At 38.6% G+C, this 25,382-nt stretch overlaps 1 protein-coding gene across 12 annotated transcripts in view; it reads right to left on the bottom strand.

The window, feature by feature from the left end:
- Atp8a2 (ATPase phospholipid transporting 8A2) overlaps positions 1–25,382 on the bottom strand; it is a 641,036-nt gene that overhangs the window by 468,151 nt on the left and 147,503 nt on the right. For 11 of the 12 annotated variants that reach the window (XR_015446599.1, XR_015446600.1, XR_015446601.1 and 8 more), the window contains 9 exons: positions 24,007–24,106; positions 23,355–23,453; positions 22,318–22,363; positions 21,601–21,641; positions 16,020–16,093; positions 13,702–13,771; positions 12,493–12,620; positions 11,108–11,219; positions 6,234–6,399 (listed from right to left, as the gene is read on the bottom strand). Coding sequence is in view for 9 of the 12 variants with exons in the window: in XM_087199399.1 (XP_087055525.1) it covers positions 6,234–6,399; positions 11,108–11,219; positions 12,493–12,620; positions 13,702–13,771; positions 16,020–16,093; positions 21,601–21,641; positions 22,318–22,363; positions 23,355–23,453; positions 24,007–24,106 (836 nt within the window). In the remaining 3 variants the exon portion in view is untranslated. The remainder of the gene's footprint in view (positions 1–6,233; positions 6,400–11,107; positions 11,220–12,492; positions 12,621–13,701; positions 13,772–16,019; positions 16,094–21,600; positions 21,642–22,317; positions 22,364–23,354; positions 23,454–24,006; positions 24,107–25,382) is intronic. The other variant, XM_087199396.1, reaches the window with a different exon arrangement.

The following is a 25,382-nucleotide window of genomic DNA, read 5'->3' as shown; positions in this document are numbered from 1 at the left end:
TTCAGATATAGAAGATAAGATTGCAATTAGAGACCAGGAAAAGAAAAATTGCTTCAAAATTATAAGGGAATATGAGAAATCAATCCAGCAGCTGCTAGATGATGCAAAAAAGAATAACATAAGACAGATTGGGCTCAATGAAGAAACAGGAGTGAGTGCAGATGACATAAAAAATCTCTTCACAGAAATAATGGCAGAAAATTTCCCAAACAAAGGAAAAGAGCTTGACATACAGATAAGTGAGGCATATAGGACTCCAAATAGCCTTGATCAAAAAAAATCTACACATAGGCATATAATTGTTAAGATTCCAGAAACACAACAGAAGAACAAAGTTCTCCAAGCAGTCAGAGAAAAGAAACAAATCACATACAAAGGAAAGCCCATCAGAATCACAGTAGACTTCTCAACACAAACCATCAAAGCAAGAAGATCTTGGAGTGACATATTCCAAGCCCTGAAAGAAAACAGCCTCCAACCCAGATTGATGTATCCTGCAAAACTATCTTTCAAAATTGATGGAGAAATAAGATACTTTCACGACAAAGAGCACCTTAGGAACTTCGTGAATACCAAACCAGCACTCCAAAGAATTTTACACAATATCCTAGGAACAGACATTGAGGATCACAACCCCAGGAAGCAAAGCAGAATGAACACATCTGGCATGACAAGAAATTAACTGTAAAGGGGGGGAACCCAACAAAAAGAAAAAGTCATGGCAATAACAAGTCAATACGTTTCAGTTATAACCATCAATGTTAATGGTCTCAATTCACCAATCAAAAGAAATAGACTGGCAGAATGGGTCAAGAAGCAAAATTCAACAATATGCTGCATACAAGAAACACATTTAGTTCAAAAGGAAACTCATAGACTGAAAGTTAAAGGGTGGAAAACAATACTCCATGCGACAGGAAACCAAAAAAAAGCAGGAGTAGCTATCCTCTTTGCAGATCAAGTAGATTTCAAACCAACACTGATTAAGAGAGACGAAGGACACTACATCCTTGTAAAGGGAAGAATCCAAGAGGAAGAGATGACAATCATACATATCTATGCACCAAACACTAGTGCACCCAACTATATAAAATGAACACTAACGGACATGAAAAGTCATATATGCACTAATACAATTGTAGTGGGGGACCTCAACACCCCACTGTCACAAATAGATAGGTCAACTAGACAAAAAATAAGTAATGAAATACTAGAACTCAATCAAACTCTTGAACAAATGGACTTAACAGATGTTTACAGAGTGTTCCACCCCACAAAATCAGAATACACATTCTTCTCAGCTGCACATGGGTCATTCTCCAAACTAGACCACATACTCACACATAGAACATGTTTAAGTAAGTGCAAAGGAATTGAAGTTATCCCCTGTATATTATCAGACTCATAGTGTGATGAAATTGGAGTTCCATAGCAAAAGAAACTCAAAAAATTTCATAAACATGTGGAAACTGAACAACACACTTCTGAATAACCAATGGATCATAGAGGAAATTAAAGAAGAAATCAGACAGTTCCTTCAATTAAATGACAATGACAATACAACATATCGGAATCTATGGGGCACAATGAAAGCTGTCTGATGAGGGAAATTCATAGCAGTGAATACGCATATTAGGAAAACAGAACGAGACCAATTAAACAACCTGATGCTGAACCTCAAGCTTCTAGAAAAAGAAGAGCAGGACAACCCCAGAGCTCATACAAGGGAGGAAATTATAAAGATCAGAGGAGAAATCAATGCAATGGAGACTAAGAGAATGATACAAAAAATCAATGAAGCCAAGAGTTGGTTCTTCCAAAGAATCAACAAAATTGACAAAGCTTTAGCCAAACTTGTCAGAAAAAGGAAAGAAAAGGCCCAAATCCATGCAATTAGGAATGAAAAGGGTGAAATTACAACAGACCCAGCAGAAATCCAGAGGATCATCAATACCTACTTCCAGAACCTATACACCAATAAGATGGACAACACAGAAGAAATCAACAGATTTCCTAGATACATATGAATTACCAAAGTTGAACGAAGAAGACCTACAAATTCTGAACAACCCAATATCAACCAATGAAATTGAAAATGTAATTAAAAACATATCAACTAAGAAAAGCCCCAGCCCTGATGGCTTCACTGCTGAATTCTACAAGACATTTAGAGAGGAACTGCTGCCACTACTGTTTAAACTCTTCAATGAAATTGAAAGGGAAGCAATACTCTCAAATTCATTCCTGGAAGCAAGCATCACCTTGATCCCCAAAGCAGAGAAAGAACCAACCAAAAAAGAGAACTATATGCCAATCTCACTAATGAACACAGATGCAAAAATCCTTAATAAGATAATGGCAAACAGAATGCAGAAGATCATCAAGAAGATCATACATCCTGATCAAGTGGGATTCATCCCAGGGATGCAGGGATGGTTCAATATATGAAAATCAGTCAATGTAATACACTATATCAATAGAGCCAAGGACAAAAACCATATGATTATCTCCATAGATGCAGAAAAAGCACTTGACAAAATCCAACATGCATTTATGATAAAAACCCTACAAACAATTGGAATAAATGGTCTCTACCTCAAACTGATAGAAGCCATCTATGAAAAACCAACAGCCAATATCATATTAAATGGTCAAAAACTGAAATCCTTCACACTAAAATCAGGAACAAGACAAGGATGTCCACTATCACCACTCTTGTTTAATATAGTTCTGGAAACATTAGCCATGGCAATTAGACAAGAGAAACAAATAAAAGGAATAAAGATAGGTAATGAAGAAGTCAAATTGTCATTATTCGCAGATGACATGATACTCTATATAGAAGACCCCAAGAACTCCACCAAAAGTCTTCTAGACTTAATAACCAAATTCAGTCAAGTAGCTGGTTACAAGGTCAGCACACAAAAATCAATAGCTTTCCTCTGCACCAATGACAGACTCACTGAGAGAGAAATAAGGCAAATAATTCCTTTCACAATAGCATCCAAAAAACTGAAATACCTAGGAATCATCCTAACAAAAGAAATCAAAGACCTCTTCTCTGAGAACTACGGCACTCTGAAAAGAGAGATTGAAGATGATATCAGAAAATGGACAGACATCCCCTGCTCCTGGGTAGGAAGGATTAATATAGTGAAAATGGCCATACTTCCAAAACTGCTATATAGATTTACTGCAATTCCAATTGAGATCCCAGCAGCATACTTCACAGACCTTGAGAAAACAATCCAAAAATTCCTTTGGAACAAGCAGAGACCCAGAATACCAAAAGCAATTCTAGGTAACAGAGACATGGCAGGGGGTATCACAATCCCCAACCTGCAACTATACTACAAAGCTACTGTGATAAAAACAGCATGGTACTGGCAAAGAAACAGACCTGAGGACCAGTGGAACAGATTAGAAGATGCAGAAACAACGCCAGACACACTCAGCCATCTCATCTTTGATAAAGGAGCCAAACACCCTCACTGGAGGAAAGATAGCCTCTTTAATAAATGGTGCTGGAAAAATTGGGCTTCAACTTGCCAAAGATTAAAACTAGACCTGTATCTCTCACCATGCACTAAACTAAAATCAAAATGGATTAAAGATCTAAATATTAAAATAGAAACACTGAATCGGCTGGAAGAGAGGTTAGGTAGAACACTTGAAGACATTGGTGTAGGAAAAGATTTTATGAACAAAACCTCAGTTGCCCATGAACTAGCACAAACAATCAACAAGTGGGACCTCTTCTCATTAAAAGTCTTCTGCACAGCAAGAGAAACCACCAGCAGTGTGAAGAGACAACCCACAATGTGGGAAAAAATCTTCACCTGCTCTTCCTCAGACAAAGGTCTACTATCTCGAATCTGTAAAGAACTTAAAAAGATCAGACCTCTCAAATTTAAAGACCCAATCCAAAAATGGGCATCTGAAATGAACAGACATTTCTCAAAGAAGTAGAAATAGCAAATAAATACATGAAAAAATGTTCAACGTCACTGGTCATTCAAGAGATACAAATGAACACAATGCTGAGATTCCACTTCACTCCAGAAAGAATGGCTGCTATCATGAAATCAACCAATAGCAAATGCTGGCGGGGCTGTGGGGAAAGAGGAACCCTGCTCCACTGCTGGTGGGAGTGTAGACTGATGCAACCACTGTGGAAATCAGTATGGAGATACCTCAAAGAACTAGGACTGGAAGTCCCATTTGACCCCACTATTCCACTGCTGGGGATCTTCCCCAAAGAATTAAAAGAATCATACCACAGTGATCTATGTGCACCCATGTTCATAGCAGTGCAGTTTGTAATAGCTAAAATTTGGAAACAGCCCAAATGCCCATCAACTGGAGACTGGATGAAGAAAATGTGTTTTTTTTATAAAATGAAGTACTACTCAGCCATAAAAAATGAGAAATTGGAGACCTTTTTAGCTACGTGGATGCACATTGAGGCAATACTCTTAAGTGAAATAAATAGGACACACATGAATAAATTCCGAATAGTTTCTCTGGTGTGAGAAACTGAAAATGTAAATAAGGACTAAATGTATAATAGGTAATGTGAAATAGGAAGACAAGGGGCAAAGGGGAAGGAAGTGGGAGGGCTAAGGGAAAGGATAGAAGGGAATGGGATTAATATGAGAAAATGGAAAAATAGGAACAAAATCTTTGTAAATAGGGAGGAATGGAGGGGTTGAAGGGAGGCCTGGGCAAGGGTGAAAAATAAGAACCAAGAGAGATTATGTAAAGGTGCAAATTTCCAATGATGAATGTCATTATATTGTATACCTAAAATGTACCAATGATTAGAATGAATAATCGATAATGTAAAATAGGAAGAAAAGGTCCAAAGGGGTAGGGGTAGTGGGAGGGGTGGGGGAAAGGAAAGAAGGAAAAGGAAAAATGCTGAGAAATGGAAAAAATGGAAATAAAGTCTTTGTAAATAGGGAAGGGTAGAAGGGGTGAAGGGAGGGCAGGGAATGGGGAAAAAATAAGAACCAATATGCATTATGTAAAGGTACAATTCCCAATGAGAAATGTAAATGTGTTGTATACCTACAATGTACCAATAAAAGAATTTAATATAAAAAAAAAAGAAAAAATGACTCACAAACATTAACCAAAACAAACAAAATGCAATAAGATTAACAGCAGACTTCTCATTCATAGCAGTGGGACATCATATTCAAAGTACTGGGAAAAAAGAATGTTAATCAGAATTCTATAAGAATTTTGGAAAACTATCATTCAAAAACAGAGGAGAAATTAAGACATTCTAAGATAAAAACAGAAGTAATTTGTTGCTAGTCCATCGGCCTTCAAGAAATATTAAAATGTTCTTCAGGGGGCCGGGGATGTAGCTCGGTGGCACTGTGCCTGCCTGGCAAGTGCAAGGTCCTGAGTTTGATCCCCGGTACCAGAAAAAAAATTCTTCAGGAAGACAGAAATAGCACATGACTGCAATTGAAATCTGTATAAAAAAACAAAAGAGCACCAGTAAAGAAAACTATACAGGTACTTATAAAATACAGTATAATTATATGCTTTTAATCCTTTTAGATTTAAAAAAGAAATGATGAAATTTCATTACAAAATAGTTGGAGTAATATATAGGAAAGAAGAAAGACACATGAGGCAAAGAAAGAAATGATACCAGCTGGTAACTCATCCACAGGAATGAAATGATACCAGCTGGTAACTCATCCACAGGAAGAAATGTAGAGTACCAGAAATGGTAAATAAGTAGTTTAATATAAAACAACTCCATTAACATATTTTTCCTTTTAGCTTAAGAGACAACAATTATATAAAACAATATACCTATAACAGCATTATAGGAGATAACGTAGATATGATATTATGACAACAATAACATGAGCAGGGGAGAAAACAGAGGTACGCTGGAGCCAAGTTTCTGTATTTTACTGGAATAAACATTCATCCAAAGTGGATTCTAGTGTTGTAACCCCTAGAGGAACCATAAAAAAATACCTTGGAAATGGCTAAAAAATATATAATCATTTGTGCATAAGACAATTCCCAAATAAGCTCATTTTCACAGCATGATGTGATTCTCAACCTCCTAATCCTCCCTGAAAAGTAAGCATTACGTAAAAGGGAAGAGAAGGATGGAATGGCCACCCCAGGAAACCACGTGTGGAAGTGCTCTCCACAGAAGGCTTTGTCCTACCTCAACAAACACCCACCGCTGCACTCACCCATCTTCTTGATGTACCAGTTCTTTCCACCGTAAGACCTGTTCCAGTACAGGGCCCCCACGGAGCTCACCAGGGCCATGACCAGGAGGATGCCAAACAACACCAGGATCTGTACGTTGGTTACTTTCTCAACATTCGATCTCTTGAGAGGTGCTTTGGTCGAATTCTGTAAAACAGCATTTAAAATCAATAAAGGTCATATATCAGATTTGGGGGCCAAGGACAGGGAGAAAAGGAGGTATGACAACCAAATTCACCAAGAAAAAACTAAAAAGATATTTCTTTTACAAATAACCCATGAAATTTAAAAATGTATCAGATAATTGAAACAACAGCTAGTTTTCAGTAAAGAAGACCGTCTACCAGTTTAGAAAACACATTTCAACTTTGCTTGATTCTTATACACTTCTCATGCTTACATTTTAGCATTAATTTAGCCACTTCATCTTAGAACACAACAGGCTGTAAATAATATATGTCAACTTAAAAGAAGTAAGTATACTGCGGATTCATGATAAACTTGGAGGCTCTAAATTGTAAACATCCAGAGAGAAACTTCGAAGTAATAACACAACTCTATAATAAATATGCAAATAGATTTTTTAAAGTATACACTTTACCCCCAGTAGCTGAAAATTTGAGGAAAATAGACACACATACACATGAATGATGCAAAATAGAACATTAACAGGTATCAAAATAAATGAACATGCACTTGGAAAACTGTGGACAAGAAATGAGCAGGTAAAGTCAGGCAAGGACTTGTGGACAAGAGAAACCTGAGTCATGGGCAGAATATAAACACAAAATAAAACAGAAGAAGAAAGTCTCACTACAGGAGGATAAACTAGACCAGCCACAACCAAAGTCAATGTTGGAGGGGAGTACAGAAAAATTCACAACAGCTGGACTCAAGGACCAATTCATTCAAGCTGGAAATCTGAAACTAGGTCTTCTCTGCAGTGAAAAAGCCAGCAGAATAGTTTGAGCAAGATAGTTATGTACCTAGCCAGGCATGGTGGTCTATATAAATCCCAGGACTCTGGGAAACTGAGGCAGGAAGATTACAAGTTCGAGCCCAGTGTGGGCAACTTAGCAAAATGCTATCTCAAAATAAAAATTAAAAAAGGGGGGCTAAATATGTAGCTTGGTGTGAAGGCCCAGGTTCAATACCCAGTACCACAGACACCCACACCCATGCACACCCACCCACACACACACAAGTATGGACCTGAAGTCATTTTATAAAAAATTCGTGAAGGTAGCTGTGATAGGCAAAATAATGGACCCTCAATGTTACCCACATACAAATCTCTGGTCCCTATGATTATGTTATATAGCAGAAGCAACTTTGTCCTTGTGATTGAGGATTTGATTATCCTGAATTATCTAAATGGGCCCAATCTAGTCACAAGGGATTTCCAAATTCAGAAGCTTTCCTGATTGTGGTCAGAGGAAGAGGTGACTACAGAGAAATGGACAGAGAGATGCACTATTGCTGGCTTTGGAGATGGAGACAGGGAACCACAAGCCAAGGAGTGCAGGCTCCCCCAGAGGCCAGAAAAGGTAACACACAGAAACCCCTCTAGGGCCCACGGAAAAGAACAGTCCATACCTTGAGTTTTAGTCCAGTAAGACCTATATCCAACTTCCAATCTACAGAACCACAACATAATAACTTTATGCACTTTTAAGCTACTAATTTTGTGGAAATTTGCTAAACAGCAATAGGAAGCAAATATAGTAATACAGCAGATGGTCGAAGAAGACCAGGAGAAGGAAGCCAGGTGAAAATTAATTATGACAACCCATTCCTGAAGGTGAGGCAATTCCCGAATTAAATCAGAAGCCAGGTACTGGATAAACAGAGCTTCAGTCTGCGAGTCTCTTTTCATAAACCTTGGGCCCTGGCTTTTCAGAGGCCATACTGATTTACAAACTCAGGCCACATGAAAGCTTGTGAGGCACTAACTGTCCACAGAAATGCTACCTTGCATCAAACATAAGTCAACATTCGAATTTATCTGTTTATTAAAGAGCTAGGATTGAAATATCTCCAAAACTAAGAATACAAATAAAGTCACAACAAGACATATAATTGAGCTAAAATGAGAGACAACTTATTCCTAAGCTTCAGAGAGAATCTCATGTCACAATGTCACTAAAATGCATATAAATTCTATCACCAAACCTAGAAGTCCTGTACCATTATCACCATGTCTGTTCTTTTTAAGAGTTGGAGAAGATGGTGAATTGTTATAGTGGAAATTTTGGGAAGCTAAGTCCTTTAGGTATCTAAGTAACACACCAGAATTTTCTTCTATATATTTTTTCCTCTTTTGAGTTCTCAAATCATTTATACTTTATAGGCTTTTTTTTAAAAAACCCTCCCAAATGTAAATGGAAGTCTATTAGTAAAGGCCATCTTATCAATCAAATACCACATAAAGGTTGACTGGGACAACACATCCACATCTGGTCTCATAGCAAGAGCCAGAAGACCTATTCCAAGACTGTTTACCCTAACTTTTAAAAAGCAAAGCTGATCTTATCATTTTAAAAAAAACATTCATTGAATGCACAAGCAGGAAAAAAGTTACAATAAGCCCTACTTCCATGACCCCACTAGTGATTGACTTCTGATCATTCTCAGTGGTTGAACTCCAGCCAATCAGCAGGGTTAGAAAAATTTATTTTTTGTCCAAGACAACAGAAATGACCCCAAAACTTCAGGCTTCAGCACATGCACTTTGTGGAAACCCAAGCTCTGCCCACTCACTCTCGTCCCCTGAAGATTTCTACTTGTAGTGATGAGCTTTTATTGGTAAGTTCCTATTGAAATTTTAAGTTCTTCTATAACATTCATAGAGCATCACTTCTTTGATATAAACAGAAACAGACCAAAATGTCAATTTTTGAAAAAGCTGACCTCAGACCTGAATTTTACACATTTTATCCTCTCCTAAGAGAGTAGGGACCAGAATGTTAATTGGAACAATCATTCTGGAGCCCCATCTCTAAGGTTGGAATACTTTGGCAATATGCCTCAGCTCCTTTATCTATAAAATGAGAACAGTAATTGAGGAATAAATGAGCTAATATATGTGAACCACTTAGAGCAATGCATGATTTGTTTTAATTAATGCTTGCTGTATTTAAAATGAAATCTCTCTTTCCTATTAAATCAACCAACAGAAATAATAGATTTGAAGCTTTCTACACATAACTACACTAAGCATGAACTGAGGGACCTAGAGTTTGGTAAAAGACATAGCAGAGTGCTTCCTAAACTCACATCTCTTGGTATCTGGGAGTAGCTTTACTGCATATATAGCCAAGACACTGTAGTACTGCCTAGCCTTTATTCCCTTGCGCTGTGTTTTAAAAGTCATTCATAAAATTCTGCCTTTTGGCCACACTCGTTTTGCCCTCCCCTCATCAGGGGGCACTGGCCTTTTAGTCACTCCCTCTCCCTTCCTGGGGACTTGAGCAACCACCTCACAGAAGTACTCTCTGTCCCAGCCTGTGCCCATAATACCTTCAAAATCACAGCATCAGCCCGTCACTAGCTGCCTTAGCCTCTCATCTTCTTGCTGCTCAGCACTGAATGGGCTTCTGCAACTCTGCCCTCAGCTCCCTGCTCCTATGGCTCAGCCCTAGGTCTCAGCACGCTACAAACCCTCAACTTCAGAAACTCCAAGATTGGGCTCCTACACTTACCAGCCTGTCGCTCGATGGCACCAACAAGCCTCTTCACCTTCTGTGCATCTCTCAACTCTTCCGATCCTGACTTTCTTCCCTGTCTTTACTACTTCACATAGTGGATGTGGCCCTCAGGTCCATCATTTCATGTGTTCTAATGTTTAATTCTCTCATCTTACTATCATCTGGGCTCAAGTAGGCAGTCAACAGAAGTTTCCCTCCTCCAACTTAGGATTTAAAATGTGCATCTGCCAAGAGATTGTTCATAGTGTCCCATCTACTGGCACTCTTGCACTGTGTGACCCTTTAGGACTTAGTAATGACACATTTTACAACAATTATAGCTCTGCTTTGTAATCCCATATTACTCCTTGGTCTACCCGGCATTCAAAGGGTAGGACTGGGCCTTTCATAGCTGTATCCATAGGGCATATCCCAGGAAGTAATGCATGGTGATCCTTAACTATTTCTTAATTAAGAAATAGAGCTAAATGTGTACTTCAGAAATCATATAAGAAGTCAGTTCTCATTAATAGCTACCACTACAAAATAAGAAGCCAAGTGATACCAAAAAAAATGTAAGTAATTACACAAAGGGATACTGATTTTACGTAAAATTTCAAAAACTGTCTGTCTAAATATGTTACAATATAAATGTGGAATATAAATTCACAAACACAAAAAAACTAACAGAAAAGAGAGAAAAATCATTGTAAATTAACACTCTTTTCTTTAGTATATGAAGAATAAACATTAGTTCAAAAATAACTCATTGTAAATGGCCTAGAATTTGGTTAACAGTTTACTATAAAATCATAACTAATGGGGGGAAGAGAAGTTGATAGGGAAATTAAACTAAAACTAATCCTCCTTTAAGTTCTGAAGACACAATAAGTTAGAATCAATTGTCCCTCTTAAATCTAGAAGACAAAGTCCATTTATATTCCAGGTAAGAGGTAACAAATGACTGACATAACAAAAATCCAGAAGAAACTACCCAAGGAACTAAAAAAGGACATTTTCTTTCCAAATTTAGTTCATAGAAAATCTTGAGCTTCCTAAGTACAGTATCTTAATTTTCCACCCTCTACTCAATAAAAACAGAAAGGGGAAAATAACAACAACAAAAAGAGCTAAAGTCAGTATTGTTTTTCAGCATAGAAACATTTTACCTGCATGAGTTTGGTGTCGTGTCCAGTATAAACAACTATGCCAAAGACCCACTGAGTATTTCTAAGCTGTGTACCTCTTAATAAGATCTGGTCAGGCCCAAGGGGAACAGGGCTAAAAATAAGAAACAATATTTATATTTAATGACAGTCTGACAAATAAGCATGAGCTCTCCCCTTACACACAAACCCACAATAAATCAAATAATTCCTTCAGTCAAACTTAAGCAATAAAGGTTAAACTTGGCTTAGCCTATCAAGAAACAACCCACAAACATGTCTATTTAACTACTCATTGCCTTAGCAAAAGAAGTTTTTTCTATAAAATGTTAAAGGGAACTGTATCTCTTATAATCCTATTATAAAAGTCAATATCTACATAGGAAATTGCTAAAATAACAATCAGAAGATTATTCATTTAGGAAGCCAAATATATTGTATGGGCTCTGATAAGAAAAAAAAGGAAATAGAAGTATAAACCTATCATATCAAATTTGCCAAAGATGAGTTAATTTAGATAATTGAGAAATTTAAAATGGGGAACATATAGAATGGCTATGCAGACTGCGTGACCACCAAGAAGCAGTGGCACTTGGTTCTCACATTCGTTTCGGGTGGATTCTTATGATGAGGTCCTCCCAAGCCATGGGTCTATTCAAAACATAAAGGACCCAAGACAGGTTGTGGGAGGCACGAATAAGAGGCATGCGGATAAAAGGTGGGCAGCAGATAGAAACTGCACTCCAACATCATGACGAAAGATTACTCAGACAATAAAACAAACACCAAGAGCCAAAGACAACAGAATACAGACAATACCACACTGAACATTCTATAGAGTTATGTTCACTTTGTTCTGCTTTGCCAAAACAAGCAGGGCTGGTGGTGTGGCTCCATGGCAGAGCACTTGCTTAGCAAGTGGCCCTGGGTCCTATTCCCAGCACCAAAAAAATAAATAAAGTGAAAACAAAAGCTACTCAGAAGAAATCTTCAAAAAGGGGACACATGTCTTTTACATGAGGTTCTGTCCTCCTCAGACACACCTCTCTTTTATTTTTCTCCACCATTTGATGCAGCCAAAGCCATTTATCCTGCTTAAGAAGGACAGGCCACCTGCTGTGAACCTCCTCTGAGGCTTTTCTTGGTAAAAGCCATTTCTTTCATTAAACTGAAGGGAAGTTTTAAAAGGACTGAAATTGTGTTTCAAGAAAAACTCAGTAGCCCAGAGCTAAGTAAACATGAAGAAAACACACTATTTTTTTTGTTTGCTTTTTTTACTATTTCCAAATATTAGGAAAATAGAAGGCAAACCTATTTTCCAAAGCTCCAGTAATTTTTATTTGCACTAAAAAAGTAGGAAAGGAAATGAAGAGAAGGAAGAATGATACCTTTTCCCATCCAAGTTCAAGGTCCCAGTGAAGTCATAGAGGTGACGGCTGGGCCCTTCACATGCTATTGTTCCAGACAACTTCATCAACACCTCCCTCGTCTGCATGTCAGCAGTGTGGCTCAAGCCCTAAAATGTCAAAACCGCAAGAGAAACTCAACGCACTCTTCTGTGTCTAAGGGACATCATTCAGCATTCCGTCCTAGGGACATCAGGAGCCATCTACAATAACTGGGTAAATTAACTGCCAGGCCCCCACCACCCCGCAAGATAGCCTTTACCACACCTTTTACTCCAGCAATCTGATGAGAAAATGGCAAAAGATTTCAGTAGAGTAGAAAGTGAAGATTCCTCTACTCTACTGGAAACATTAAGTTTCAGTAATAGTTAACACGCCCAAATCCCTTGCAGAAAGCACACACTGTTAGCTCTCCTCTAACATGGTCCTCTAAAAAAATATAGTAACTCCTCATTATTTCACACCATCTAGCACTTGTAAACTTTTTTAAAAAATTTTAAATGTTTTATTCTGAACTTTTTCAAACACCCATAAAAACAGAATAACAAAACTAACCTCATTGACCCTTATTTAAATAGAAGAAAAAAGCCTAAATCAAATATCTCTAGAAGAAAAGGAAGACATGTGGACGGAATTATTGGATTAACTTTAAGCCACAAAAATTATGTGTCAAAATGGTTAACATTTTTATATTTTAAAAACTATACTTCATGCTAGAATAAAATATATAGTAAGAAGAGTTTTATTTAAGGTATGGAAATTTTCTGTCTAATATACTGGTACCACTCTCTAGAATAGAATCTCAATTCCAACAGTGATATACATCAAGAGGCCTGGGGTGCATATCTTCCATTTGACCTCTGGAGCTGGTGTGCTGTCCAGTGCCCAGCCCAGCATAGCTCCCTCTCTTCAGCTTCACAGACACACAGGCAGTAAGACACAAATGAAGGCATGACACCCGTGGGACCTACAGTTCAGTAAAGCCCACTTTTTCTAGATGTCTTGTCCCTCGGGACCAGTTCGCCTCATAATCAGAGGCACATTGTTCCACAGATTCCAGTAGGGTGAAGGCCTAAACCTTCATGAATGAACAATGTTTTCTCTACAAAAGATACTGACTGGTACACAAGGGGACCATAATTGCAACTTAGGCATCTATAACACCACGAGTCATAATAGAGGTGACTTTACCTGCCGTATCTTAAGGTTCGTTTCCCCATCTAGATTAGCTGTTTCAACGTAACACATTGCCTGAGGTTCACTAAGGAGAGAGAAAAAGGGATGGGAGTTTAGCAGTCAGTAAAGTCCTCCTTTACAAATTCACAGCTCATGAACTCTCCACTAGGGAAATATCCCTGCTGATGGGCCCTTCAACAGACAACTGGTAACAAAAAGCCTAGTGACTGATTAGGAGGAAGAGGCACACTTATCTTCAGGGCACAACAGTGATACAAAGCTGCTTGCACTAATTATCCACCTATGAGCCCCCAAATAATGACCACTTGGCCTCAAGCAGACACAAATGACTGGGGAAGAACCAAAAAGGGTGAGCAAGTTGTCTGAAACACCTGATGTTCCAGGTAAGACCCAACTGCTGGGTTGAGGTGACCCTCAAAAGGCTGAGGCTGGGTCCACACCTGACCACAAAAGCTGCCAAACCAAACTTCGAACAAGCATCTTTCCTTTCCTTTTCTTTTGTGGTACAGGGGTTTGAACCCAGGGCCTCACTCTACCACTGAAGTACATCCCCAACCCTTTTTATTTTTTATTTAGAGGCAGGGTTTCTCATTAACTTGCCCAGCCTGGCCTCGAACTTGTGATCTGCCTGCCTCAACCTGCTGAGTGGCTGGGGATTAAAAGTGTGTGCTACCACACTCAGCCAAACACACCTTTAGAAGAAAATTACAACCACAGGAACTGAAGGATTGAGGGATAAGCTTGGCAAGCCTTTGCTTCCCTGCATTTATTACTATGCCAAAAGGAAACTTTAATCAAAACACCTACTTTTAAGGACAGAATACTCAAAAAGAATAAAAATAATCATATCAGGTACTAGACTCACACTTCAGTCTTCCAGTTTAGGAGAGTCAGCATAGTTGATGGTTAAGAGATTGAGCTCTGCCACTCACTGTCTAATTTAAAATGCCCTCTCACTGCCTTTTAGGGCTATCTGGCCCTGGCAAGCTGTTGAACTTCTATATCTCAGTTTTCTCACGCACTGATGAAGAGTATCAAAGCTGGTTGAAGAGACTAAATGGGATAATGTATTTAGCACAAAGTACACACTCAGATGCAAGGAGCATCCTGAAAACATGACCTCACTTCAAGCAAACCCTCCCACAACAAAGCCACATTTTCTGAGGGTCACAGACAAGACTTATCACTCAAACTATCAAGTGATTCATATTTCTGTAAGTTTCTTTGCTACCAACCAATATGGGCATACTTAAATCTCGATCCATGTTTACAGAGCTTTTCCCTTCCATCAACCTTAGGTTCTATTTTAAAATTTTTTATCTATAGCAGAAAACTAATGTTAAGGATTTAAACCTAATGATCAATGATCAAATCCAATAGAAGAAACATTGCCTGCAATCACAGAAAATGCAAAGTGTACAAGCATCTGTGGTTCTCAGTGACATATAAATATAGGAAGTTGTAGTCTTAACACGTTATAATCTAATCTTGGACTAAAGAACTGGAGTTACTCTCACCCTGATTTTGGTTTTCCTTCTTTGCTATATACCTTTTAAGCATCAACCCAAGAAGGGCAAAAGCTCTGTTGGCTCATCATGTACACCATTAAGTAATGAAAACCTCCTTGCACAAAATTAGAGAACATGACAATGGTAACTGGGCAGAAAAGGGGGGAAATGTGGAAGAATGGAGAAGAAACACTGTATTCTGGTCATGTCTACACTGAGAAAATGTGTGTGGTTCCATGAATACTGGGAGCACTGGCTTGCAGGACAGACTACTGACTGGACTCACCAGAGCCAGGCGTTGAAGCCTCAGATATGTTGCAACCTGGATGTGATTCAGTGCACCACTCCACTGCCCTTAAAGCGGTGACTCAATCTATGAGGAATGCCCCAGAATGGTCATAAACTAAAGAAGGCAGTATTTGTAGAGTTCAGAAAAAGTTTAAAACAACAAATTGGAGAAAGAAAGTGAAGGGTCAAAGCAGGAGAAGGGAAGTGACAAAAGTAGAGATGATCATCCCTTATCCAAAGTGCTTGAGATTTTCAGTTTTGGATGGTTTTGGATTTTGAAATATTTGTAGGCAGTATTAGATGAAAACTCCTAATCTAAAATTTTGAAATACAAAGTGCTCCAAAATTACAGTTAGTTAAGGACACCCAGCTCGTAGTAGGAAAATGGGATGGTCAGAGAAGGATGGTGACTCAGGGTAGAACAGAAAGGTGGCTCAAGATTTCTGCATTTGTCATTTAACATTTTATTGTTTTTAACATTCAATTCAAAAAAATGTGCCCACTAGCACACCTGACCTGGAGGAGAACAGGACCATGTCTGCTGGAAGATACTGTCCATTGAGAACTTTCACGATGTCTCCTACTGCCACCTGGAGAGCAGGAACCAGGATAGAAAGGTATGAAAGAAAAAGAATAAGCACGATGGGATAAGCGTGGTTAAATATGGGAAGAAGAAAACTCATATAACTAAGCCATGCCTTAAAAGAACAAAACTGAAATGTTTCCAATTCATGCAACTTGTAATACAGATAAGGCCTCCACATCTGCGATTCAACCAAGGATTGAAAATATTTTTGAAAAATTGTGCCTGTACTGAACATGTGCAGATGTTATTCTCATCATTATTCCCCAAACAATACAGTAGAACACTATTTGCATAGCATTTACAGTCGTGGCATTAGGAAAGTCTTACAGAAAGGGTTCAAAGTCCGTGGAAGTATGTACAGACATCCTACGTAAATGCTACACTGTTTTATACAGAGATTTGAACCCCCATGTATTTTGGTATCTGTGAGGCATCCTGAAACAATCCCTGAGGAAGCTGAGGGGCAATTCTGTTGCTTTTTCAGTGACATTTCATGAAAAAGAAATGAGAAAGAGAGAGAGAGGAGAGCAAGAGAGAGCGAGAGAGAGAAGATAAGTCCAAACCACTACATGTACATAGATTCCATTTTCTTAGAATTATCTGTCTATCTACAAATGTGCAAATGTCCCCACAGATGCATGTGGCGGGGTTGAGCAGTCATCCACGCATCTCTGAGGCCAGCCTAAGTTCCTGGGTTTGAGTCCCCATTACACCCCTAACTAGCTATATAGCCACAAGAAACTTACGGAAACTGTGTACGCCTTATCTTTGTCATCTATATATTGAGAATAATGCCGCGTGTTTCATGGGATCACTGAAAAAATTGACTGACAAGAAGGCCTCTCGAAGAGTCAAAGGCATTGCAGCATTTACCCATGAGTAAGGCATCTGAGAGGCCTCTTGGACATGTGTCACATGAAAGGGGAGATTTGTGCAGCCTCAAGGAATTGCCAGAAAAGCAAGCTATGGCCAAAGTCAGAGATCACCTTGGGAAACTGATCCTGCGGGAGAGAAGACCACAAGCCAAGGGAATAGGGCCTAATTTCCAAAGAGCCCCATGGCTATGTCTCCGAGTCCTTTCAACACTGTTGCTTTAGAGGAAAATAGAGGCTTCACTCCAGCAAGCTCGGGTTCACATCCCAGCTTCACAGACACCACATGGCTTTGTGATCCCCACTGCGGCTTTGCTTTGCAGAGCCCCACTGCTCTCATCATTTTGTTTAGCACTGAGGATCAAACACAGGGACACTACCACCAAGCCCTCTTCCTAGCCCTTTTTATTTTATTTTGAAATAGGATCTTGCTAAATTTCCCAGGCTCATCTCAGACTTGTGATCCTCCTGCCTCAGCTTCCTAAGTAGCTAGGAAATAGGCACGTACTACCATGCTGACCCTGACCCCTTACTTCTAAAATGGGAAAACAATACTATTGGCTCACAAGGTCCTTACTGTGACTAAGGATGCATATGCAGCACCTGGCATCTACACACCACGTGTGTCTTAGTCAATTTCTTTGTCACTGGAACACCATACCTGACACCCACAACTTAAAGAAAGGGAGGTTTATTTTGGCCATGGTTGCAGTCTGCGGTCAGTTGGCTCTAGAGCAGAAAAGTGTTCCAGTGAGGTAGAGTGGAGGAAAAACTGCTCACTTCATGGCAGCCAGGAGGCAGGGAGAGTGAAAAGAAGGGGCTGAAAAGGAGATAAACCCTTCCAGGCCACACCCACGGACCCACCTCTTCTGCTCAGAGCCCGCCTGCTAACAGCATGTCAGTTATGAGCCCCCACAATCCAATCACCCTCCAAAGCCCTGCCTATGAGTGCATGAGGCTCTGCAGGAACATCTAGATAGAAACCATAACGAGGTGTGAGCTATAGGCCTCCTCAGCATGAGCAACTGAATGGACGCTATCAGCATGGACATGAAGGACATCAGCATTCTTTGATACATATGAAGAAAGACCACTCTTAACAATAACTGCAAAGTACAAAATGAGCACTTAATGTTTTGTGCTTCCTATTTTAACCATAATATTCCTATTCTCTTAGAATCCAAGAATTTCAAGTGGTACAATAGTACTGGATTGTATAAGGCAGCAGGTGCCTGGGTTAATTTTCTGTTGGGGCCTGGGGATAGCTCAGTGGTAGACTACTACCATAACATGGGCAATGCTCTGGGCTCCATCCCCAGCACCACAAAAACAAGCAAGCAGGCAAACACACAAACACTAATTTTCTGTTGGGAAAAGAGACTTTTATGAAAGGTGTCCTACTAGTGCTGTGAATTGCTTATCATAAAGTACATGGGAACGTCTAAATAATTGGACTCAACACAGAGAGAGGTGGTAAAAATTAAATTCCAGAATGAATGTGCACGTGAAGTTAGCACTCAGTTCAAAGGTACAAGTTAGTGTCCAATTTAAGGCAAAAAACATATAATTATAACATATTCCATAATAAAGAGAAGTTAAAGAACAAATGCTACAGAACCATTTTAACAATCACCAGTACAAAAGCAAAGAATACTTACATAAAATGAATATGTTCCAAGTAAAAATATTTTACATTAATAGTTTTATTACACAGAAATATCAGTAGAAGCAATTAATTTAAAAAGCATTAGAAAAAATCAGTCTTGTTTTCAAAAAAAAGAAGAGGATTTTTTTTCTCTAATTCAAAGTAGGAGGACAAGGGAAATTATGGCTTTCTCTCATCTCTACTTTCTAAATAAAGAAATACTTATATCCCAGCAACCAAGTACTAAGAGGTTTCCTGTATATGCGAAACTACTTTTGTTTGAAGATGGCTTTCTATCTGCTGTCCTCATATGGGTTCGAATCCCCTCCAGCCTTGGGAAGACCCTCAAATCTCTTAACAGTGAAACAATGGAAAAGAAGTCTCAAGGTCCATCAAAGCTACAGAGCTACCCAGGGCTGCCTTCAGGTTCACCCGCTGGTCCACCCAGGGGCTCGGCCCTCACACCTGTTACCCTGTCCTCTTCTGTGTCTTCCCCTTTCTCCTGAACTCACAGTGACACACTGTGCCTGGCTGTCCAGACACCTCATAGTCCCACACCCTATGTCTTGAACAACACCTCTTGAGTAAGGCTTCTCCTAAGCTAAACCAGTGTATCCAGACAAACTTCCCTCCCAGATGTCCCCAGGGCACCCTGTGCGGCTGAGCAGGGGCCCTGTGCTATAGCCAGCTGCCTGTGTCTTCTGCTACACTGGCTCTTAAGTGTGCTCCCCAGATCACTAGCAGCAGCCTCAGTGCATCAGAAATTCTGGGTTTGGGGCCCATCCGTGTGTGACCGGCCCATGAGTGACTGGGATGCCTGCTGAGGCTTGAGGACTGCTATACACCAAAACTTCGGAAGGGCAAGAACCTGGTCTACCCTGAATCCCAGCCTGCAGTGGTCTTTGGCACACACTAAGAGCTCTGTCAAAATAAGCACACAAAACGCATTTTAAATTGAAACAAAAATGCATGTGACCAGGCACATACAGATGTACTGCTGCTGCTGGTGTTTTTCTCCCAAATGTGTGCTGGAAACGGTAATGAGCTTTGGGAGTCTTGGAGGCCATCAACTCCTGAACCCAGAACTCATTGACATCACTCCATCTCCTGATGTTTCAAGCAGTGTCAGGCACTCTGGATCTAAATCATTCTGCACACTGGCCAATACTGGTGCCTTTCTGGTGATGGATGGGGAAGAAGAGCCCAGGGGAACTGGAGGGGCAATGCCCCAGGGCCATGAGAACCTTTGACTCCCTACAGCTCTGGCAGCATTTCTCCCCTGGGGAGTCAAGAACACCCAACCTCTTGACCAAGATCCACCACCTTTCACTTCCAAATGAAACACAGACCAAAAACCCCTGCAGTACAGGCCTTCTAGATGGCCAAGTGTTATAACAAAAGTACCGACAAAAGGGAAACTTCTTTAAAGGTACGTGGTTCTCCTAGAATAAAGCAAAATAAACAAAACCTAAAGTAAATTACCAGGTATCTTATCACAGAAATATTTTTCAAATATAAAATGTCCTAGGAGGCATTTAAGAAAGAGTTTGCTAAGTATTTAGCAAGAAAAACTACTTTAATGTGCCCTTCAAAACAGTTGTTTTCTCTTGAAATCATCAGTTTGAATGTGGGACTAATGAGAGACATCCCTAAGAAACATCTCATTAAGAAAGCCCAGCTAGGGCTGGGGATTTAGCTCAGTGGTTCTGCCACCTGCCTTGCAAGTACAAGGTCCCGAGTTCAATCCCTGGTACCAAAAAAAAAAAAAAGGCCCAGCTAAAACAGACCCACTTCAAAGCTAATTTTATCAGATAAAAAAAATACTGAAATGGCACAACGATTTTTTTCTAAATTGTGTGTGCCTCACTAAAACAACCAAAGAAAAACACTATTCTCAAACCTGCACATCTCGTATCTCCAGTCATACAAAAGAAAAACCCTTCTTGCTACTGTAATGTTAACAGCAGTAACTACAAGGGGTAATGGAAAGACAGTCCATGTTTAAATAAAATATTTATTATAGAAAAAAAATATTGTGAAGAAAAATTGAATAAGTGTATTCAAAGTGAAGGGAATTATTTTGAGTATTTTAGGGAAGATTAATTGACAGTGTGTCATTTACTGTACACATTTTAAACTTAAGCCTTCACCACATTTTTGATCGCCCTTCATTTATCAAATATTTATGGCAATTTCTATCAAATATAAACATTATAATGTGTCTTCATCCACCTTATTCATTGAATCTGGCACCACATAACTTCTGGCACTTCCTCAAAGTCGAAATGATCATAAAAGGTAAACATTTTGGATTGATTTAGGACATCAAGGCAGTCATGACAGCACAACTAAAGACGCTCACAAAACAGGACTTCTAGAACTGCTTCAGAAAGTTGCAAGATCAACGAAATAAGTGTGTTTGAAGCAAGGAGGAGTATTTGAGAGGGGATTAATAGCAACAGCGTCTTGTACTATAATGAATTTACTATAATGAATTCATCATGGTTTTGATCATACCTCACACATTGGTCATGTTCAACTTCCCTTGCCTCAAAAGCTGAAGTGACAGCATTTCCTACTCAAACTCTATGCTTAGTGATAGTTTCTCCACCAAAAATATGAGAAGTGAAAAAAATCTCAAAAGTATTAAAAAAAACAAAACAGCATTGAACATCTGACTTTAGATGAAGAGATTAACAGAAGACCAAGGAAAATGTTTCTCAAATTGGATTTAGAAATTAGAAAATGCTTTGAGATTGAGAACTATCCAGCGAGAGCAATAAATGTCAGTCTGAACTGCTACAGTGGGTACACATTCGACAAGCAGCCAAGAGCAGAGGAAACACAGTCAGTTCTAGGCACCTCTCACAGAAAAACAAATATAAAACAGATGACATAGGCCTTAAGGCAAACTATACTGTGATCAATAGCAGCAACTCATTACAATTCTCCAAAACAACACTTTCTGTTATTATCTTTAAAATTAGTTTTTACCTCTTTCCACGCAATGGTGTGCCACATACCATTTCTTAACACTGAAACAGAAAAAAACAATGTACTAGTTAATATTGGTGATAATCAATATTTTAAAAATTAGCTTTCTAAAAACCCAAAAGACTTCTTGTAAACTTTCATTTATTAATTACAACTATCATATCCTTTGACAGAAATGTATAACAGCACCAACCCCCCAAATGGAGCCCTGATCTATATATCTCTGTCACATGTAAACATTCATACATGTACATAACTCTTTATGTATATATGTAATTAAAATCTATTTATATTTAGCTCAGAAGTTTAAAAAAAATTTGATGTCAGATAATCATAACAATAACAACAATATAAACCTGATGTCAGACAATTATAACAATAACAACATAACAATGGTAATATAAAAACCAAAACAACAAGAAATAAGAAAAGGCAAGGTGAGATTATAAACCAAGGATAGGAATGTTTGAATTTTGTATGTACACAAATACTGTCTAGTTCCTGAAAAATACAACCTTCTAAAATCCTAAAATACACAAATCCTGTTCAAATCTTAATTATCAGGGATAACATTTTGTATATTATTTTATGATTTCTTTAAACTATCTTTCAGGTTATTTTTTCAGTTTATCTCAATACTACTATTTACTTTGAGTTCCGTAAATGCAGGTCTTACTCTTAGCTATAGGGGAAAAATGATTGACACTGGTATCTTACCTATTGTTTTCTTTTTGTTAACTGCATTGTCTGCCTTATGTCGTTTCTGTTACGGAAAGAAAAAAAAAATGTTTCTGACTTACATTCAAAAGTTCCAAATGAGTAAGTGAAATAGTAAACAATAAGATCAGAAAAATACTGGGAGCAAAGAAACTAACTGTTCCTCTAAATGACAGGTAGGCCAGGGAAAGGGGACAAAAAAATAAATTAAGATGTGCTATGTACATGTACCAACTCCCCACAACGAAGTAATCATCATGTACTACAAGCATGCACTAATAAAATAAAAATTGAAAAAAATAAAGGAAAGAAGAAAATAAAAATCTAACAACACTAATGCGGTAAAATTCTACTTGATGGTTCTATAATCTATTATTCTTTAAATTTAGATGTAATCTATTCTGATTTAGATTATTATGTTTTGGTTCTAATAATCAGCTTACACTTCCAACTATGAAGCTGCTCACTTCTCATTTATTTGCAAACAAACTAAAAGAATGATTCAATATAATATGCCTCAAAACAAATAGCTGATTTCATTTTCAATTTACAATTAACTTATTTACCTATTCCCAAAAAGATGTAATATGTGTGGGAGAATAAGTGTATGTGAGAGAAAGCAGGGGGAGGGAAGGGGAGGGGAGTGGATACAGTTTTAGCCCATGAATTTGGAGATAGTCCAGGGTGAAGGTGAGGAGAAACATTCTTGTAAAATGATCTCAGGCATAGCAAGCACACTGCTTCATTTGCTACATAAATTAGAGGCTCTGGCATAAGATATAAGAAACAACAATGATAGACATCAGAGGGGGTCTCGAGACTCAAGCAAGGTAGAACAGTCAGAACTGCTTCCGGATCACTGAGTGAGTGTAAGACACTCTGGGTACATGCACATTCCCTCCCAAAAATTACTATCAGTCTAGGAGCTGCTTAAGCTAGAACCTAATTTCCTGTCTTAAATATACCACTGAAAGCAACACATACATTATAAGTTATGTTCCATACAATGTTTTTATTATCCACAAGCAAAAACTTACAAAATCTTCTACAATCTCTTTGATGCCCGCAATTGTTAAAATAATGATCAATGGCACCAGGGTGGTATATCTTCCTGTTGGAGATACATCTGGAATTTGCTGCAAGAGATCACAAGGAGGAAGTTGGCACATTAAAGTCCTTGCCATGAAGAAGAAAACACAGCACATGCTGCTCACTTTTGCACAGCTCTGGTCCATTTTTTCACACAATTATTTTTAAAACTAATTATATATTTGACATACTTTTTTTTTAAAATCACCCAATATTGATCACATGTTAAAATGTGAAAAAAAGGATTAGAAAAAATGTTAAAATATGACCCTCAAGAACCATTTCCATGTCTCTTTGAATAAGTACAATTATCCTTAAGGCGATATAAAAAGTCTCCATGAACACAAAGGTTATGTTTGTTGTGCTATCTATGACTGGATGAAGAGAACAAATTCTATACAAATATTTTAACTTTTTTTCAGCTAAGGAACCTGTCAACAAAATCTCATTTTGAATGTAGCTAAGTGTGAGATTTTTTTTTTTTTTTTTGGTACTGGGGATCGAACTCGGGACCTTGTGCTTGCGAGGCAGGCAGCAGAACCACTGAGCTAAATCCCTGGCCTAAGGGTGAGATTTTTCAGTAATTTTTAAAAGCATTACCTGTAATAAGGCAATGAAGAGGAAGAAGGCATTAGCAGCTCTTCTAATCTGCTCGTACAAGAATCGAGGTAGAAATGTCAACACGCTGTACTTGGCTGTACTGTAAGTGAAAGAAAAATAGTTATAGATGTGAACCCTAAAAAACAAGAACAAACAAAAGATTTCAAAAAACTTTATGACTAGTTTTTAAAACAGAATGTTTCAAAACTCAGGATAAGGAACTTGCTGTGCCTAGCATCTCCTACAGAGTTATATGTTGCAGTAGGGCTCATCTGAGCAGCAAGTTCAGTTTCTGTGTAACATAGGGAGCGACATTCCCTCATCTGGACCTCTATGCTACAAACAACCCTCATGTGCATCATAATTCAACCAGTGCTATGGATAAGTACCACTGATATTTTGTTTTCTTTTTCACAATGCCGGGGAGAGAACTCAGGTCTTTGTGATACTAGTAAAGTGCCCTACCACTGAGCTGCATCCCCAGCACTTTTTATTTTTTATTTTGAGACAGGATATTACTAAGTTGCCCAGGCTGGCCTCAAACTTCTGATCCTCCTGCTTCTGCCTTTCAAGTGCTAGGATTCAAGTGTGAGCTACTATGTCTCACTACTGCTGAAGTTTTATACTTCAACCACTCCCAGATAATTCCATCCCCTCCACACACCTTTAAGTTGGCCACCTTTGCTCACATTTTGCTTCACCTTAGACATCCAGTCCCTTCCACCCTGCATGTATTCCCACATGTAAACTGTTCTTTCCATCTTACCCTCCCATATCTTGTCTTCCATTAAGTTTGGTCAAATTTACAACGGCTCTTCTTCTTTCAAGCCCACAGTATGGTAAGTAGACCTACATCATACAGTCTCTACTTTGACTTGTATTATATTGCTGGTCCTCCATATCTGCAGATTCTACATCCATAGATTCCAGCAACCATGGATCAAAAATATTCGGGGGAAAAAAAGGAAATTCTATCTGTACTAAATATGTAGACCTGCCAGGGATTTAGCTCAGTGGTCCCGCCACCTGCCTCAAAAGCACAAGGTCCTAAGTTCGATCCCCAGTACCAAAAAATAAAAATAAATAAAAATAAAATAAATATACAGACACTTTCCTTGTCATTATTCCCTAAACAAAACAATAAAACAACCAACAACTATTTGGATACCGCTTACATTTCAATAGGTAATAAGTAATCCAGAGATGATTTAAATAATACAAAAGGATGTATATGGGTTTTGTGCAAATGCTATGCTATTTTATATAAGGGATTTAAGCAACCTTGGATTAAGGAGTCCACAGGAGGTCCTGGAATTGATGCATCCGAGACACTGAGAACTAACTATATCTATTTCTTTATCCACAGAATAGTTATG

The sequence above is a fragment of the Heterocephalus glaber genome, unplaced genomic scaffold, assembly GCF_053883595.1.
Source record: "Heterocephalus glaber isolate CG9 unplaced genomic scaffold, H.glaber_assembly_v1.0 deba00001719, whole genome shotgun sequence".
NCBI classification, from domain to species: Eukaryota; Metazoa; Chordata; class Mammalia; order Rodentia; family Bathyergidae; genus Heterocephalus; species Heterocephalus glaber.
The sequence above is the reverse complement of the archived record's forward strand: the minus strand, read 5'-3'. Positions and strand labels throughout refer to the sequence as shown.